The following is a 19,405-nucleotide window of genomic DNA, read 5'->3' as shown; positions in this document are numbered from 1 at the left end:
CGGCGTGATCTCCGACCTCTGAGGGTTAAGAACACTTATTATTCTTAATTTTTTTTATCTGCCTGCTTTGACAACATTGTATGAGAACTGAACTGAGTTTGATGATGGCATCACGGTTTGCTCCACATAATAAATGATTTTGTACAATGGAAATGAATCAATGCTGAACTTACTTAACCCTAAAACAGGCAATGTGACCTGGGAGTCACATAGTTTTTATTGTCTTTTTTGGGGCAAAATAACTATTTTTTCATCAAATCCTTTTATCATTTATCACAGCCTGAGTATGCTGATCACATGATTTGCTTCAAGTTTTCTGTGATAAATTAGTCAGCCTGACCTAAATCCAACATGTCTACCGGTGGTGCAGGACATTCAGATTTTGAGGAAAGTAAATATATATTAAACTTAATAATAATACTGCTAACATTAATTGTGAACATTGTCTTAAGGTGCTGAAGAATAAAATTAATTAATATGTTGTTCATGTTGTTATTTAGCATGTTTTGAAATATATGTGACTCCTGAGGCCTGTTTAGGGTATAAAAAAGAATCAAAAAATCAAAACCCTAATTTTAACCATCTTTGTATTTTGAGTTTTTAATTCACTATATTACAATTAAATCCTAATCTAATCATGACAAACTATATATCGTTGGAAAGGTCTAAGACTCCTAAATAGATATTTTAGCACTGTTAGTTTTTTGTTACATATTATGTAGGAACAGTAATAGATGAATTTATGACAAGACTGCACCTCAAAAAAATCTACATCATAACAGGAGTTCTGGCAATTGTCACAAAAAGTCGATGCACACACTTTTAATAATTGAAACTTTGGTTTTCATGCTGAAAGTTAATAATAAAACATGTAATCCAGTATTTGACAATAAAAAATTATAAAATAATATTATCGTCTAAAAAGTATAATATCTATATTATCCTCTAAAATATATTATCTTTTTTATTGCCTTTTTTATTACATCACATATTTTAGTAGTTATCATAAATTAGGTATCATTTGAAAGCTTACAAACACAGAATTCATATTGTGAAAACCGTTTTGAAATTGGACATTGCATTACCATAGAAACGGTACTCTAAATTCTTTTATCTGGCTCCACCCCTTTTGGGCGTAATCATGTTTCATAATTATGATCAAAACCTTTTCAAATCTTGACAAAATATTGTCAGAAAGGTCTGAGTCTCAAGGTTCGATATTTTGTGACAGAAGTGATATTTGGACAGAAATGTATTAATTTGATACGGCAGCATGCATACAATTAAATTCAATGGAATGTATATCACCTGGTGGCTATTTTTGGTATTACGCCTAAACAAAATCTCATGGGAACTTCAAGTTTTGTGATATCAACCTCAAATTTGGAACACAACTTGGTTAAATATATGGCTTTGATTTAATATTAATTTTAGAGTAAAATATTTTATATAAAATAATATTAAGTACAGTATATTTGATTTACTGTAAATTTAAACTTCCATAACTTTTTCATACTTTAATTTTTTTTAAGTGCTTTCTCTTCAGCAATAATTTGCTGAGTGTTTTCTTTAAAACAAGTCCAAACTTAGGTATATACCCAAATGCATTCTTGAATTACAACCATTTAAGTTTGAATAGTGCATTTTAATGCATTAGCCTAATTATGAAACATGTACTAACATGTAGTTAAGGTTGCTGTTATTTATGTATGAATCCTTATGACTCCTGACGTAGTTAAAGGGGGGGGTGAAATGCTATTTCATGCATACTGAGTTTTTTACACTGTTAAAGAGTTGGATTCCCATGCTAAACATGGACAAAGTTTCAAAAATTAAATTGTACGTTTAAAGGAGTATTTCTATGCCAAAAATGCTACAGTGTTGTTGAATTGATCAAACACACAAAAAAACATATTTTCATGTGTCAGACGGAGTTGACAAATGTCAAGTTACTAAGTGAGTAAATGTCCATTTTTATAAAAAGTGGTTAAATAAAAAACCTGTTCCTTTTCATGGTATGATAGATGAGACCCGTGTTTATGAAGATATCCAATTCAAATGAATGTAGTATCGATTTTTTGTTTGTCACTTTTCAAAAGTACTTTTGTCCCTTATCTCAAGAATCAGTGAGTTAATATGTTCGCTAATCATGAGTTCATGTTTAAATAACTATTAATTCAGGTATTATTACATGATTATTTTGGTACGAAAGCACATTCCAAAAATAATAAATGTGATCAAGTTCTATCAGTGTAATGATTGTTGTCAGAGTGACTTACTGAACTGATCTGGATTCTATAACCACAGGCTGGAGCTTCTGAAGAACTTCATCTGCTGTATTTTGTGCTCCAATAAACTGATTTATATCAAAAACATCCATCTTCTGCTCTGATGTCAGCAACACATAAACCAGAGCTGACCACTGTGAAGAGGAGAGTTTGGTTTCTCTTATTTCTCCAGATTTCAGATAATGTTGGATCTCCTGCATCAGAGAATCATCACCCAGTTCATTCAGACAGTGGAGCAGATTTATGGATCTCTTTGGAGAGCGATTCTCCCCAATCTTATGTTTGATGTTATGAACTGTTTCCTCTTTGTTGTAGGAGCATCTTCCAGTCTGTGTCAGTAGTTCTTGTAAGAGAGTGTGATTGGACTTCAATGAGAGACCCAGAAGGAAACGCAGGAAAAGGTCCAGATGTCCATTCTTACTCTGTAAAGCCTCATCCACAGCTCTCTGATGCAGCTCAGATAATGAATGGTTTAAGATTTTAGAAAAGAAACTTTGTTTGGTTTTGTCAAACACATTTCTGTTCTCATTTGTAAAGTGAATGTGTGCATATAGAGCTGCTAGATGTTCCTGGATGCTCAGATGAACAAAGCAGAAGACTTTCCCCTGATACAAGCCCAACTCCTCTCTGAAGATCTGAGTGCACAATCCTGAGTACACTGATGCTTCTCTCACATCAATGCCACACTCTCTCAGGTCTTCCTCATAGAAGATCAGGTTGCCTTTCACAAGCTGCTGGAAAGCCAGTTTCCCCAGTTTGAGAATCATGTCTTCTTCATCTTTCACTCTCTTCTTATAGTCCTTCTTATGTTTGATGTTGGTCTGAATGATCAGGAAGTGTGTGTACATCTGAGTGAGAGTCTTGGGAATCTCTCCTCTCTCTGCTTCACTCAACATCTTCTCTAGAACAGTGGCTGAGATCCAGCAGAACACTGGGATGTGGCACATGATGTGGAGGCTCCTCGAGGACTTTAGGTGTGTGATGATTGTATTGGCCAGACTCTGATCATTGATTCTCTTCCTGAAGTATTCCTCCTTCTGTGGCTCATTGAAGCCTCGTACCTCTGTCACTCGATGGACACACTCAGAAGGGAAGAGATCCGCTGCTGCTGGTCTGGAGGTGATCCAGATGAGAGCAGAGGGAAGCAGATTCCCCTCAATGAGGTTCATCAGCAGCTCGTCCACTGAGGCTGATTCAGATATATCACACAGTTTCACTTCGCTCTTGAAGTTCAGAGACAGACGACACTCATCCAGACCATCAAAGATGAACAACACTTTATATTCATCACTGGATATTTCCATTTTTTTTGTTTTAGGAAAAAAGACATGAAGAAGATCTGAAAGACTGAGTGTTTTGTCCTTCATCAAGTTGATCTCTCTGAAAGGAAGTGGAAATATGAGCTGGACGTCCTGATTCTCTTTCCCTTCAGCCCAGTCCACAATGAACTTCTGCACAGAGACTGTTTTTCCAATGCCAGCGACTCCCTTTGTCAGCACAGTTCTGATGGGTTTGTCTTGTCCGGGTAAAGGTCTAAAGATGTCATTACATTTGATCGGTGTGTCCTCTGTTGATGCTCTCCTCGATTGAGTCTCAATCTGTCTCACCTCATGCTCATTATTGATCTCTCCACTTTCACTCTCTGTGATGTAGAGCTCTGTGTAGATCTCATTCAGGAGTGTTGGGTTTCCCTGCTTTGCTGTTCCTTCATACAGACACTGAAACTTCTTCAGCAGATTTGATTTGAATCTGCTTTGGACCAGTGAAAGATTGACAGATTACAACATAAAGAGATAAGTTTTAGTAAAATAACAACACTCTCTAATTAAATAATTAGACAATATCACACAAGCAACAGTGCTGTTGGCCGTTTGCACAATCCTCTAGGAATTGGATATCGATATAAGTTTCATTATTTGATTGTTCTCAATTCAAATAAATCTGGAAATATTTGAGATACATGTACATTTTGTAGGGGAAAAAAACTCAACTAAAGGCGGGCGTACACGGTGCGAGATCGGACCAGGTTCGGACACTCGGGAGGTCGTGAGATATTGCACACGTTGCGAGTCAGTTTAACTGATAATCGCGTCAAAGCAGCTGGTACGCGGCACGACTGTCCTGCACGAATTTCATCCCGAGCCGCCAGCAATCACGTGAGCTTTCGCGCTAAACACAGAGACCGTCAATGTTGCATGCATGCAAAGCTTCAGATAGAAAAAATGACAGAAATGTGTGTGCAAATGATTTGTTGTAAAGCAGAGAACAGTAGCCTTTCAACATAAAAACTTAGGAGAGAGAGAGGGAGAGGGAGGTGTGTGTGTGTGTGTGTGTGTGTGTGTGTGTGTGTGTGTGTGTGTGTGTGTGTGTGTGTGTGAGTGAGTGTGAGAGAGAGACAGTGTATGCGCACGCTGTATGGTTGCTGCCACTGAGGTATAGCTCCATCGACGTGGTTGTGTATGATTTGGCAATAGGGGACAGCAGGTGAAAATCGGGCTGACTCCCCGAATTTTTTAAACATGTTTAAAAATTATCGGGAGGTCGGGGAGGTGCTCATAACGTGCTCGGCTCGGCTCGTAATTCCTCTCACACGCTGCGAGCCGCGACCATGCGAGTATCACCGATTCCACTCGATTTCTCCCGAGTGAAAAAAATCATCTGCGAGCTCATAAAAACAGCAAAAATCGCACCGTGTACGCCCGCCTTAATGCAGTAAAATATTTTTTACGTCACGGTTTGGGTCATTGTCATGTTTCTGTGTCTTGTCATGTGATTCCCTGTTTGTCATGTGATCCTGCCATGTGTCTTGTCATTGGTAATCGTCTGATCATTATTCACAGGTGTTCCTTGTCTTGTAATTAGTCTATGTATTTAAGCCCTCATGTTTGCCCTATGTCCTTGTCGAGTATTGTTTGTTCTATGTCCCAGAGCCGGTTTATTGTTTTCTAGTCTTGGTTTTGTGTTCCTGTTTTAGTTTTGAGTTTTCCATGCCTGTTCATGCTTTTGTTTTGTGTTTGTTTTGTTTGATAATTAAGTTTGCGTTTGGGTCCTCATCTCAACTTGCCTCCAGTGAATTTGTTACAACTATACAGTGGACCTGCTTCACTTGGATCATTACTATAATATTAAAAGGTAAAAATGAATAACAATGTCCAAATTATTGAATTCAATTGAATTCAGACAGAATAAACATTAAATTAAATCTGAATTTTGTAGATGACACAAGGCCGGTTTAATTAATTCACATAACCTGCAGCTCCTGAACTTCCTGAAAGAGTTGAGAGGCTCTGAAAGTCTTTCAAACATTGATGGTAACAATAATGAACTCTTTTTAATAGAAAAAGAAATGTGACCCGCTTCATCATTAGCCGCGTTTCCACTGTCGGGCCAGGGCCGGGCCGTGCTAGTGCGTGCCAGGGCCAGACGCGTTTCCACTGTCACTTCCGGGGCTTGATCGGGGCTTACTCGGGGCCAACGGCCAGGATTTCTGGCCTGTCGAATACCTTGGGCCAAAGCGGGCCAGCTCGGGCTAGAGGAGTGGTTACGAACAGAGGCGGAGTTCACCAGAGGCGGAGTTCACCTGAGTTCGGGAGACGGCAGCGCCAGATGATTCTGTCAGCATTAAAGACTTTTAAAATAATTTAACTCGTGTTCATGTTTGAATTCCTTCTGTTTGTGATGCAAAAGACTATGCACGCTAACCATTACCATAGTAAACATAGTAAATGCTTGAATATACGCATAGTAAAAAAAACATAGTGAACGCTTGAAGAAACCAGACCAATCATAAAGGCTATCACAGTCATGTTTTTATTTTATCTGTCAGTAGCCTGCCTACGTCTCATCTCTTTATACTGACCTTGGAGAACTATGATAAAATAAAGCAACTTTTTTTTCGGGAGCTTCCTCTGTTTCTCTGACTGAAAATATCTGTATGGGAGTCGAGAAAGTGCTACAGCTCCTCAGATCGTATTTTTGGTGGCATCGATGCTTAGGTTTTAAATATTCAAGTAAACAACAAAAATGCCAGCAAACGGACGCTTTTATCATGTTTGTTTTCAACGCTATTTCCAGTGATTTCTGATTAGTTTTCTGATAAAACTTCCATTTGTTGGTGAAATGATGGGTTAGTGTGACGTTGTTCCAGAGAGGAGTGTTTTAGTGAAGTGCTGTGGAGCTTCTGGCCCGACAGTGGAAACGCAGGCCCGGTGCTATTGGCCCGAGGCTATTAGCCCGGCACGGCCCGTTTAAAGCCCTGGCCCGGCCCTGGCCCGACAGTGGAAACGCGGCTACTGTGACACTTTGACACAAACTAATTATTTGCAATTATTGAACCTTTTATTTAACAATATAACAAACAGATAATGACGTGCATTAAATAATGAATACATCCCTAATAGTTTAACCCTCTGGGGTCTGAGCTGTTTTCTGGGCCCTGGAGGTGTTCTGACATGCTCTGACATTTGTGGTTATTTCTGTTACTTGTGACATTTTCATGGCTAAAGTCTGATTACACTGTATTCAGCACAAACTCTGCTACAATAATATATCAGCAGCATGTATGTAAAAGTTTGTAGTTTTGAGATAATGACATTTATGCGTGGTTTGTGAAAATACAAAAAAAAATTCTTACTGAAATAAGGCCATGAAACCCATACTGATTATTTCTTCACAAGACTTTTGAAAATTGTATCACGTAGCCTAGAATATTTGCTCCAAAACTATGTGAAAATCACCCTGACTGCTCATTCAGATAAGACAATATATTGATTTAAAATTTTTACAACGTGTTTTGTGTGAGAAAGCTTTATGCGGGAGGTCATTAATATGTATTGTTTTCACACCTGAGAAAGACAAAGACCCTCCCCTAACGGCTCTATTAGGAGCTATCAGGCCCTGTCATTCTGAGCAACCTTGCACAAATAATGAGTAGATTTAAAAAAGAATGGCTTTTAAATTGTTTGGATTTATTTACAACACAGCATAATCCAAAGATACACAACAAATTACAAAAAAGCACTTATTGAAAACAATGATCCAAAGACAGAGACCTTTGTGCCATTCCTAAAAACATTGTACATACCTTTCATTTCCAAGGTGTTTGATTTTCACTTTACCATGTTCATGTACAGAGACTCATGTGAATGTTGAAGTCAGCAGGACTCAGTGGCATCTGGGCCCTGAAAAAAAAAAAAAGTGAACATACTGATATCAAGAGAAAGGCCTGCACGATTTTGGGAATTTTTTTTTTTTTTTTTTTCTGGTTAAAATTGCTTTTTAAAATTCACAGAATACACACACACACACAGAGAGAAATGTTTCCAACAATATATAATATAATGAACACCAGGTTTGTTGTGCCTTGTAGGCATAGGCTATGCGCAGTGCTGGATAAAATAATAATAACAATAACCTATATAGCAGCCTAAATCTTCCAAAAGATTTCAGTAACAACTAAGCTAGAGAAAAATATATTGATTATCATGTTACTTCAAATGTTTCCATTCGTTATGATGATATGAAATGAGATAATAGTAAAAACATGAAGCCGTTTGGTCAATATATTTTTTTGTGCGTTTTGCTTTTCAAACGCGATCGCGATCCAAAATATGATACATTAAAACGCGATCACGATCCAAAATATGATACATTCAAACGCGATCACGCTCAAATATAAAACATTATGGTTACCATATACATAGGCTATATACGTTTGAGCAGATATCCACAAACACAGTAACAGTAAACACGGGTCTAAATATTAAAGGGGGGGTGAAATGCTATTTCATGCATACTGAGTTTTTTACACTGTTAAAGAGTTGGATTCCCATGCTAAACATGGACAAAGTTTCAAAAATTAAATTGTACTTTTGAAGGAGTATTTCTGTGCCAAAAATTGTCCTTCCGGTTTGTCACAAGTTTCGGAAAGTTTTTTTCGAGTATGGGCATGTGTGACGTCAGATGTAGCGGAATTTCCTTATACGGGTCCTAAGGGCACTTCTCCGGTAAGATCGCGGGCGCGCGAGCACTCGTAGACCAGAGCAAGAGAGTGAAAGCAGTACGCCATCAAAGCGCCCTGCCCGGCTTTTGGGAAGTCAATGTCACCAAAGAAGTGTGTTTTTGGTTGCCAGGGCAAGACAACCCTGCACAGATTCCCAAAGAACCCAGCATTAAGGGACCCGTGGATGGAGTTTGTTTTCCTGAGCATAAACAGAGTTGTGTAAGACTGTTTGTTCCCTGCATTTCGACGATGATTGTTTTATAAACAAAGCCCAGATCGACGGATTTGCAGATCGTCTAATGCTTAAGGATCGAGCAGTCGCAATGATAAATATCAAACAACAAACTAATATGTAAGAATTTCTTACCTTACATCTTTCTTGTCTTCAAATCGCGTTCTTCTTCTTCTGAGGTAAATCCAATGTAAGCTCACGGTGCCGTCAAACTCGACGAAAAGCAGAGACTTGTGAAGTGTTTTGGTGTTTTGTTTTTGAGGTAACTTAATGAGCGCGATCGCGTTCCATGTGGAGATTTGCATGTGAATATCTTTTGCGCGAGTGGGCATGGTCAAATTAAAAATAATTAGGAAGCGTTTGAGAAGCTGGACATCTTGTTGGTTTTATACAAATTACTTAAACAGAGAATATTTGTTTTCAGTTTGAATCCGATCATTTAAAAGTACACACTTAAATGTGTATAAAGGTATATGGCTCATAAATGTGTAACAAGTATTCGCTGAGTTTTGTTTCAGTTTATAGATGTGCTCAAGAAAAAAAGTTCACCGTCGCGGAGAGGCAGAACGCACACCCTGTTTATTTTCTTTATTTTACAAAAGCACAATGTTTTGATTTGATTGTAAGTGGACACATTCAAAAGTAGAAATATCACAGATTCTTTTTTTATATTTCTTTTTTCTGTATGACCATAAATGGCGGAGTAATTTAAGTTTATATTGCTACAATGTGGAGAAAATCCAACAAAACGCGCCGGCGCGTTTGCCGACCTCAGAGGGTTAAAGCAGTTGTCACATCTTTATATCATCCAATCATGCTTATAACTATTGTTGGGGAAAATTTGCAGTTGTCCTGTTACAAGTATGCCTTTTTGTAAACTAGTTAACCTGTAAATAATAAACCTATATTTAATTGAAACTAAGAAGCTCAAAAACAAACAACATCCCTAATAGGTTAAGAACATAACTCTCTAGTGTTCTTTCTAGCTTACTAATGAATTACTGTATGACCATTGTATAACTTTTCTGAGTTAAATGTAATGTTACTTGGTTCACAAGCTGTTTAATCTCTCCATGGTTGTACTTTATATTTCAACATATATTATTGTGTTCATGGTTCATTCATGCTATAACTAACAATAAAGAATCTGTCATGCCACATTAAAGAGCGGCAAAACGTGTTTGTCACAATTATGTTCGTCTTCTCTGCATCTGTTCTTGTTTTTCCCTGATTAGTTCACCTTCATCCACCTGTGTCGAGTTACAGCAGTTCCCTCATTTACCCTGTATATATATTCTCCCGTTCAGTTCTGTCCTTGGTCGGTTATTGTTCATGTCTATGTTAAAACACACTGTTGCTTGTGTACATTATCTTTGTTAGCGTTAGGAATCGAGCTTCGTCTGTCTGCTTCATCAACCAGCGTGACAGTATTTGTAATTTGTGATTAAATTGAATGAAGTTGAAAGCGTACGCTCTGTTTTATAAAAAGTAACAAAAGTAACATACTGCAATTACTGAACTTTTAGTAAAGTTTTATTCTTTAATCAAGTTTGATTAATCAACTGAAAAATAATAGATTAAAAGATCAATCTTGGTAAATGATCTTCAGATTGTTCAAATGAAGAATGTAATGCATAAGAAAATCTATATTTATAACCACCCCTAAAAATCATGCTGATATTCAGACCAACAGCAAGACTGCATGAGTGTTATAGCACTTGTAACAATACTTCAATAAACAAGAAGTTAACTGGCGTTAAAAGTGTTGCTAGTTACCATTTACTTTATCTGTTATTAATAATGGATAGTCTGAGTACAGTGAGTTACTATCAGGATGAGTCTGTCTAGACAGAAATGTTGTACCTCATTTGAGTTGATTTTTGTCTTCTCTTAAATGTCATGTTGTCCATAGACCGGTCACTCTTCATGGACACACAGCTGGACTCTGGAGCCTGTGATCTCTGCTGGGGGAATCCACTTCAACAGAATACAGACAAGAATATATATATAGTTCATTTTACATGGATAGATTGGTCTCTATATGAGGTTTATCTACATTTATTCATCCATCTGTCTATTCAGGTCTTGCAGTCTCTACTAATGAGCTGATGAGCTGAAACAGGTGTTTTATATGAGGGAGACATAAGAAAATGTGTCGTGGTTGTGTTCGGGGATCCAGAGAAGATCTGGGAAGAATTGATCTAGTCTCTCTAGACAAAAATGTTGTACCTCAGATCTGTTGGTGTGTGTTTTTCTTTAAATGTTATTGGATGCTTTATAGACACGTCACTCCTCATGGACACACAGCTGGACTCCGGTGGGTTTGATTTCTGTCTGCAACTTTGGCTTCAATAGAACAGACAATTTAAAAATAACAGATATGACATAATAGACAAGAATTCATATTGCTAATTTTACATGTAGATAAACTTTATATAGACTAGCTATCTATCTATCTATCTATCTATCTATCTATCTATCTATCTATCTATCTATCTATCTATCTATCTATCTATCTATCTATCTATCAAATGTTGTACCTCAGATCAGTTGATGAGTGTTTTCCCTTAAATGCTATTGGCTGCTCCATAGACGCCTCACTCTTCATGGACACACAGCTGGACTCCGGTGAGATTGATCTTTCACCCTTAAACTGACTTTAACAGAATAGAGACAAGAATCAACTTGGCTGATTTAACATGAAAATAAATCCCACATGAGAAGATTGTCTAAGATCGTATACCATACCATACCAACTTTATTTGTTAAGCACTTTACAACAACCAAAGTTGACCAAAGTGCTGTACAGGAAAATTATGCAAAGTTACATTTAACGACATAAACATGCATACAAATAAATGTATGTTGAGAGAGATGAGACTGTCCAAGGATAATGTCATATATCATCTAGCTGTCTACTGTATCTGTGTGTCTTTGGACAGTGTTTAAAGACCCTGAGTGTCTCCAACTACTGTATATCCCGGCACCAGAATATGATAGAGACAACAGATCACTATACAGACCCTGGCAAACACACACAACACCCTGTTATGTGCAGAAAATGAGTCTTCTATAACATTAAGATCATATGAAGATTGAAGTACCTGAATCCTGGAGAAGAATCTCCATGTCTGAATGTGTGTGTGTCGTCCATGATTCATTCAGTCTTCATGGAGCTGCTCGAGTAAGAGATCAGAAACACTCATTCACACACACTCAAATACAATACATTTCATTTGACATTTTCTTCAGTGTGTTTATGAAGACCAAACAAATCAGATTTCTAATCAATAATTATCAACATTTAATGTGATTTTCAATCATGTAAATAAATGTTCAGAACTGGCATCATCTGAATCAGCAGATTCTCTTCTTCAGTCAGATCTGTAGCGTTTGCTCCAGTATTTCATCTGTGTGTGTTTAAAACAGAAATATCTCGGCTGAACAGACTGGGAAGTTTGTAACACTAGAGTTTAATGCTCTTCCACTGAAGCCTCAAATATTGTACAAATGGGCAGGGCTGGACTGGGACAAAAAATCGTCCCTGGCATTTTGGCCCAGACCGGCCCACTATATGATCATAAACACCACCATCTTTGCACACCCTTAATTATATGCATACCAACTCCTATTCATTAAAACCACTAATGCCATGTAATGAGTGAGTATAGGAACGAGTGAGAGTTATCAGATGAAATAAGTAAAAATTTGACATTTATTAATACAGTTGAACTATACTCCACTGTTAGGATTGTGTTGGTTTGGGTGTTTTGGTTTCTTTCTTTTCATTGGCAGGTTCTGTGATTGAGGCGTGATTGGAGTACACCTGATGCTTGTCTTGGCTGTTATTTAAACCTGGTGCGAGAGTTTGTTGGCACGGCTGCTCTTTTGTTGCTCGAGCAGTTTGCCAGAGCCATGCTCCAATTATGTATCATTGTGTTTTGTTGTAATAAATATTATGTTAAAATGTGATTCCGCCGTGTCGTCTCCCTTTATGTTACATCTTTGAGCCAGGTGTAACACCACAGTGATGAATCCTAAAACAAGCTATAAGCGGCTCTGGCATAGCAATACAAGTGTTTCTGTGGTGGGTGGACCTCGGGTCTTCTAGGGGGGTTCGGGGGCATGCCCCCCGTGAGAAAATTTTGTGCATTTTAATGTTAAAGGTGCTGTATGTAGTTTTTAGCGGCCTCTAGCGGTGATGTTTCAGATTGCAACCAATAAGTTTACAAGCGCGTGCTCTTACGCGTGCTCGAATTTATGAGCGAGCACTGTGGGTACAGGCCAGGGCTGCGTTTCCCAAAAGAATCGTAAGCCTAAGTTGATCGTAAAAACGATCGTACGACTGATCTTAATATTACGGTCTGTTTCCCAAAAGCATCGTAGCTTAAGTAGCACTTGAAAATCTTCGTAGATCTACGAGTGCTCTGGAGTAATCGTACATCCTCAAGTTCATCATAAGAAGACAGATTTATGAGGACACCTGCAGGACAACCGGCAGATTACACCTTTAACTTTATTCAAATGTATGTGATTATAATATAAGGTTTTGATTGTACTTTATTGTACACTTTATTACTCTTTTTTGTTGTTGGTTAAATTAATGTATAAATTAAATAATTAAAAAGGTCAGAAAACAAAACAAAAAAATTGAAATAATTTAATTTAATAATTTTAATCAAAATGAAATGAATGAACAAAAAATAAATAAAACAAATCCTTTAAATCTGTTAAAAATTACATCTTTTTTTTTTTACGGTTTTTTTTTCAGCCATTTTGTCAGTGCCTCCGCCTGTAGGTGCTTTATATAGACTTGTCTTGATTGCTAATCCATAACAGATGACAATTATTAGGTTAAACGTTCAGAATACGATTCCATATAAGGTTATGTTTCAGAACTTCACGAATGGACAGCGACTCTTAAGTAGCACGTAGAGCGCGTTCTCGTGCGTTCATGTTAAGTTCATTTTTGGGAAACGCTCGTGGAATTGCTGCGAGCGTTCGTAATCTTGCATGTAGAAAGCGCTCTTAAGAACTAAGATACATCGTTATCGGGAAACCCGGCCCTGACTGAGACGCAACACACCAGAGAAAGCATCACACAACATGCTGTAAACTCAGGTAAACTCCCACTGTAACGTTACAATAATAGGCTACTTTTATCAGCTTGACGTTGAACTAATGCTCCATGCTCGTACCATGATAAGTATGGAACCCTATCAACCGTGCCGAATTTTGCCACTGCAAGCACCACTTCACATTTTCTTCAGGAAATGTACATTCTAGGTTTGTAGATAAGGTTTCTCCATGATTCAAATGCCCTGCCGATGTTGATCCGTGTTTTTTACCCGAAGTTCATCCGATTCACGTCTGGCCTTTAATACGAGCTTCAGCAGAAAAAACTTTTTTGTTTGTTTTTTATCAATATGTGGAGTTTGTGTTGGAGTCTGTGTTTTGCTGGGCGCAGGTCGTTTCTTAGGTTGCATAAGTCATAAGTCCATGTCATAAGTTGCATAAGTCATAAGTCCATGTCATAAGTTGCAGTGTCGTCGCTGTTGAGTGCAAAGTCAGTAGGCTAGACGAGTCGAGAGGCTCGGGAGCGCGCATGCAGGTGACGTCACTGGCGATAAATCCGACCCAGGACCTTCACATAAAAATAAGAATACTTGCTTTCAGAGGTAATAGCAAAACCCGCAACGTGGATCATTTTAATGTGAGATTACAACCCTTTCACACACAGGCAATAAAACAAGGATTCGTTTTGGTAGAAAAGCTACATACAGCACCTTTAAATTCATCAATCTGGTGCACGTTGAGAGTTCAAAATTAAAAGCTCCAACCCATATTCAGTGTGCAAATTAAACAAAGAAAAAATCAAACCTCTTTTAGTTACAGTGTCTATTTACATTACACCTACTACATAGTTATAATATTAATCCAATGACAGTATTATTACTGTCCTAGCCATATTTTGTAAAACAAATGCACTAAAAAATAAAGGAAACTTTCATAATTAGTTTTGTACCAATTTCTATACTTGAAAGAGATAAGCACATGATCTTTTATTTTGACGCAAACTGCATCAAGCTTTTATTTTGGCGGAAAACATGTTTTACAAACGCCTCTCATTAAATTTCTAGTGAATTGCGGTAATCGTCAACTATGCAGATGTGGAAATTATCTGTAACTGGGTTATGGGTTCCTACACTCATGACAGAGCCTAAGTGTTTTGAAAGTAGTTCTGCTTACCGCGGACTCTACACTCTCTCATCTCTCTCCTGATCCTCCTCACTATCATCATCTGCCGCTGGAGCTGATGAAGGTCAGAAAACATATATTTTGACACATAAATCGTCTGCTTTAAGGGCCTGGTTCTATTTTTTTCACGCTATTTATCTGCACATTCCTTGCGTTTCTTCTCCATCTACACTCACCTAAAGGATTATTAGGAACACCATACTAATACTGTGTTTGACCCCCTTTCGCCTTCAGAACTGCCTTAATTCTACGTGGCATTGATTCAACAAGGTGCTGAAAGCATTCTTTAGAAATGTTGGCCCATATTGATAGGATAGCATCTTGCAGTTGATGGAGATTTGTGGGATGCACATCCAGGGCACGAAGCTCCCGTTCCACCACATCCCAAAGATGCTCTATTGGGTTGAGATCTGGTGACTGTGGGGGCCATTTTAGTACAGTCAACTCATTGTCATGTTCAAGAAACCAATTTGAAATGATTCGAGCTTTGTGACATGGTGCATTATCCTGCTGGAAGTAGCCATCAGAGGATGGGTACATGGTGGTCATAAAGGGATGGACATGGTCAGAAACAATGCTCAGGTAGACCGTGGCATTTAAACGATGCCCAATTGGCACTAAGGGGCCTAAAGTGTGCCAAGAAAACATCCCCCACACCATTACACCACCACCACCAGCCTGCACAGTGGTAACAAGGCATGATGGATCCATGTTCTCATTCTGTTTACGCCAAATTCTGACTCTACCATCTGAATGTCTCAACAGAAATCGAGACTCATCAGACCAGGCAACATTTTTCCAGTCTTCAACTGTCCAATTTTGGTGAACTCGTGCAAATTGTGTGAAACTGGTGATCTTTTTCCTATTTGTAGTGGAGATGAGTGGTATCCGGTGGGGTCTTCTGCTGTTGTAGCCCATCCGCCTCAAGGTTGTGCGTGTTGTGGCTTCACAAATGCTTTGCTGCATACCTCGGTTGTAACGAGTGGTTATTTCAGTCAAAGTTGCTCTTCTATCAGCTTGAATCAGTCGGCCCATTCTCCTCTGACCTCTAGCATCAACAAGGCATTTTCGCCCACAGGACTGCCGCATACTGGATGTTTTTCCCTTTTCACACCATTCTTTGTAAACCCTAGAAATGGTTGTGCGTGAAAATCCCAGTAACTGAGCAGATTGTGAAATACTCAGACCGGCCCGTCTGGCACCAACAACCATGCCACGCTCAAAATTGCTTAAATCACCTTTCTTTCCCATTCTGACATTCAGTTTGGAGTTCAGGAGATTGTCTTGACCAGGACCACACCCCTAAATGCATTGAAGCAACTGCCATGTGATTGGTTGATTAGATAATTGCATTAATGAGAAATTGAACAGGTGTTCCTAATAATCCTTTAGGTGAGTGTATTTTGACAGATACACACTGACAATGCTGCACGCTCGCTCACTCGTTTAAAGTTGTGATTGGGCCAGCCCAGTGTCAATCAAGGAAAGAGCCAATGAGCCGCTGATCTGCGTGTTTCATGGGCTGGTCTGTCAGGAAAAAAAAACTAACACTGACTTTTTTTGACCAATGCATTACACCGGCACAAACCCAGCGCCGCCAATTAAGCAAAACAAAACAAAACGAACGGGCCGTCGATGTACACATTTTATGGGCCGTTAAAAAAAATAAAATAATAATAATAATAAAAAATATGTATTTATGAGATGGATCGGCCCACAAAGCACGTCGGCCCACCGGGAAAATGCCCGGTATGCCCAATGGCCAGTCCAGCCGTGCAGATGGGACAGTTTACTGTAAACCCACATTTAATACATCTGTGAAACTGACTAATACAGTATACACAGGTCCAAGTATTTTAAAATGTTTCCTATTGATTTTTATGTAAACCAATAAATGTATTTATTGGTATTAAATTTTCAATAAAAATGACGTTACATAAAGGGAGATTGTAACAACAGCACTCTTTGTAATTGACATTCATTTACACAGAAAACGATATCAAAGTTTAAGAAACACAGCACAAAAAAGTTTGAAACAAACTCTACAGAGGTTAAAGAGAAAAGTTTGGTTTTTAGTAGCCTAATGAAAACGAAAATTAGACCTACATAAAACGTGTAAAAGTGTATTCTAACATACAGGGTCTAGGCTATATGTCTATGTCCAATAATTGATAAGTTAAAAAAAAAAACTGCATATTAAGAATTTCATGTGTAATGTACTTTAATATTTCATGGTTACTTACGTTAGTGAGGAAGTAAGTTCATTTTCATGCGCCACACCGGAACACTTGCTCTGAATATAAAGTTATTAAACACCTCGAGGCTCGAGTTCTCCATCAACAGCACGTTAAAGCAAACTTACATATACAAACATCACTTGATACTATGATCCGTTGTTCTCATTTAAAGATTCTTAAACCGTTACCCGGGTGTAAAATGGCGCTTGTAAATAAAACACACTGTAATGTACTTTCACTTTCACTTTCACTTAGCCCCTTTTGCCCCTTATTGTGTAAATGTATTGTGCCCCTCTCTGATAAATGTAAATTATTATTATTATTATAAATATTATAATAAATATCAATACACTTATACACCATTGCCACTAAAAAATAATAATACAAAAAAATATATTATTTAAAAAAAATTGGCGGAAGTAAGCATTTGGCGGAGGTGACGTCATAGGCGGAGTTTCCTTTGCAGCGGATCTACAGCAGTTCGCCGCGAGTCTTCAAACTACACGAGCAACAGGTAACATTCAGCTAATATGGAAAAGTTACATTTATCCTACTGTAGGAGTTAGGACATTAGGACCCAGTAGACGCCACCTCCGAGCGCTTCTTTTTTCTTTTTTTTATGCTTGCAAACAATACAGAGATGACAAACATGCCACAAATTTGTATCAGAATTACAAAAATGTCAATACAAAATATAATAATATGTACAATGTCATCTGAACATACATAATAGCAGTGCATAACCAAGACCAATAAAAATAAAGAAAAATGAAGAAGAAGAAAAAAGGAATCATGAGGGTAAGACATCTTATATATCATTTAGTGTACACAAATTAAAGTCATTACAATTTAAAATATTTACTGTTTTTCTTATTTACTGAGGATGAAATAATGTTAAGGTACATTTTAAATTATTAAAAAAAAAACAATAAAAATTGGTTTGTTATTGGTGAATTTACATTTATGAATGTAAAATTTGCCAATAAAATTAAATAAATTAATAACAAAACAAGCTTTTTTTTATTGGGGTCAGACTCAGTATCCAAAAATAATGTCTTTAAAGGTTACTGATATATCTTGCTGGATATTATCTTTAATAAATATTTCCATAGTTTTCCATAGTTGTTCAGAAACATGACCAAAATAAATGATAAACAGTTTCTGTGTGAACTTGGAAAAATGAGCATCTTGTGTCAATATTATTTTTATATTTAATCATAAAATATTTAACAGGGTAGAATTTATTTATTATTTTAAAGGACACTTCTTTTACTTTATTAGTTAGAAAATATTTCTGTTGTAAGGACCAAATCTTTTTCCAATTGAAATTTGTTAATTAATTACTCCAATAAGAGATTGCAGGAGAAAAAGGGATCTAACTTTATTATTTCTATCTTTTTTTCCTGAAAAACATATTTTATATTGGAGTTTCAGTTGGCTCAGGAAAAGTAGTAATTATAGAGTGAAAACAGTTTTTTAAGAGAGTACAGATTGTTGGTATTGCTCCCATAACTATGGCAAACTCTTTGGGGTCACTGGCATATTGTATTCAGAAAGAAATTCAGTGTAAGTCATTAAAAAGCCTTGGTTGTTAAATAGCTGACGTACTAAAAGTAAGCCGTTATTAAACCATTTATCAATAAAGATCTATTTTTGTATAAAATATTTTGATTATTTCAAATAAAGAATTTATGGGGGGGGGTGAAATTGTGTTTATATATTAAAGCCCGTGCCAAAAGTACCTGTTGGTGGAAATTTGAAAGTTTGATGGGAATTTTAGATATGTTGTAATTGCACATTAATAAAAATCTTATACCCCCAATATGTGAAAAAGCTTGTTGTGGGAAGATATTCCAGATGGAGTCTTGATTTTTCAAATAACGATGAAGCCAATTTATTTTAAAAGTATAATTTAAAGAATATAAAATCAATCAAATTTAAGCCACCTTTGTTATTATTGTTTAGAATAACCGATTTCTTCATATAGTGGTTTTTATTTTTCCAGGCAAAATCTGTCAGATCTCTATCAATCAATTTACATGTGGACTTATCAACATAGAGAGATTGAGCCGCATACGAGAGACGTGAAAGTCCCTCGGCCTTAGTGAGCAAAACTCTTCCTTTAATAGATAGATCCCTTTGAAGCAGCGATTCAGTTTTCTCTTTGTTTTAGCAATAATCGGATTAAAGTTTGTTGCACATCTATTTTTATCTTTAGTTATTTCTATGCCAAGATATTTTACAGTGCTTTTAACAGCTATGCCACATATTGAAGAAACATTAAAATTTTTAATGGGCAATAATTCACATTTATCATTATTCAGACTTAGACCAGAAGCTCTAGAGAATGACTGAAGGATATTTAAGGCTATGGGGATTTGAGAAGAGT

At 37.2% G+C, this 19,405-nt stretch overlaps 1 protein-coding gene across 8 annotated transcripts in view; it reads right to left on the bottom strand.

Moving 5' to 3' along the window:
• Window positions 1-17,245, bottom strand: part of LOC311093937 (protein NLRC3-like) — a 36,570-nt gene extending 19,325 nt beyond the window's left edge. For 2 of the 8 annotated variants that reach the window (XM_084131616.1, XM_084131623.1), the window contains exons 1-6: window positions 17,023-17,224; window positions 11,626-11,697; window positions 11,062-11,174; window positions 10,751-10,867; window positions 10,385-10,498; window positions 2,280-4,040 (exon numbers count right to left, since the gene is read on the bottom strand). In XM_084131616.1, the coding sequence (XP_083987742.1) occupies window positions 2,280-4,040; window positions 10,385-10,498; window positions 10,751-10,867; window positions 11,062-11,174; window positions 11,626-11,682 (2,162 nt within the window). In that variant the 5' untranslated portion in view covers window positions 11,683-11,697; window positions 17,023-17,224. Of the gene's footprint in view, window positions 1-2,279; window positions 4,041-10,384; window positions 10,499-10,750; window positions 10,868-11,061; window positions 11,179-11,625; window positions 11,698-11,864; window positions 12,005-14,770; window positions 14,835-17,022 lie in introns of those variants that run through there. The other 6 variants (XM_084131620.1, XM_084131618.1, XM_084131619.1 and 3 more) reach the window with 6 other exon arrangements.
• Window positions 17,246-19,405: the final 2,160 nt, after the last annotated feature.

This window comes from Abramis brama, assembly GCF_963993115.1.
Source record: "Abramis brama genome assembly, chromosome: 12".
Taxonomy (NCBI): domain Eukaryota; kingdom Metazoa; phylum Chordata; class Actinopteri; order Cypriniformes; family Leuciscidae; genus Abramis; species Abramis brama.
Note: the sequence above shows the minus strand (reverse complement) of the source record. Positions and strands in the feature narration are given on the sequence as shown.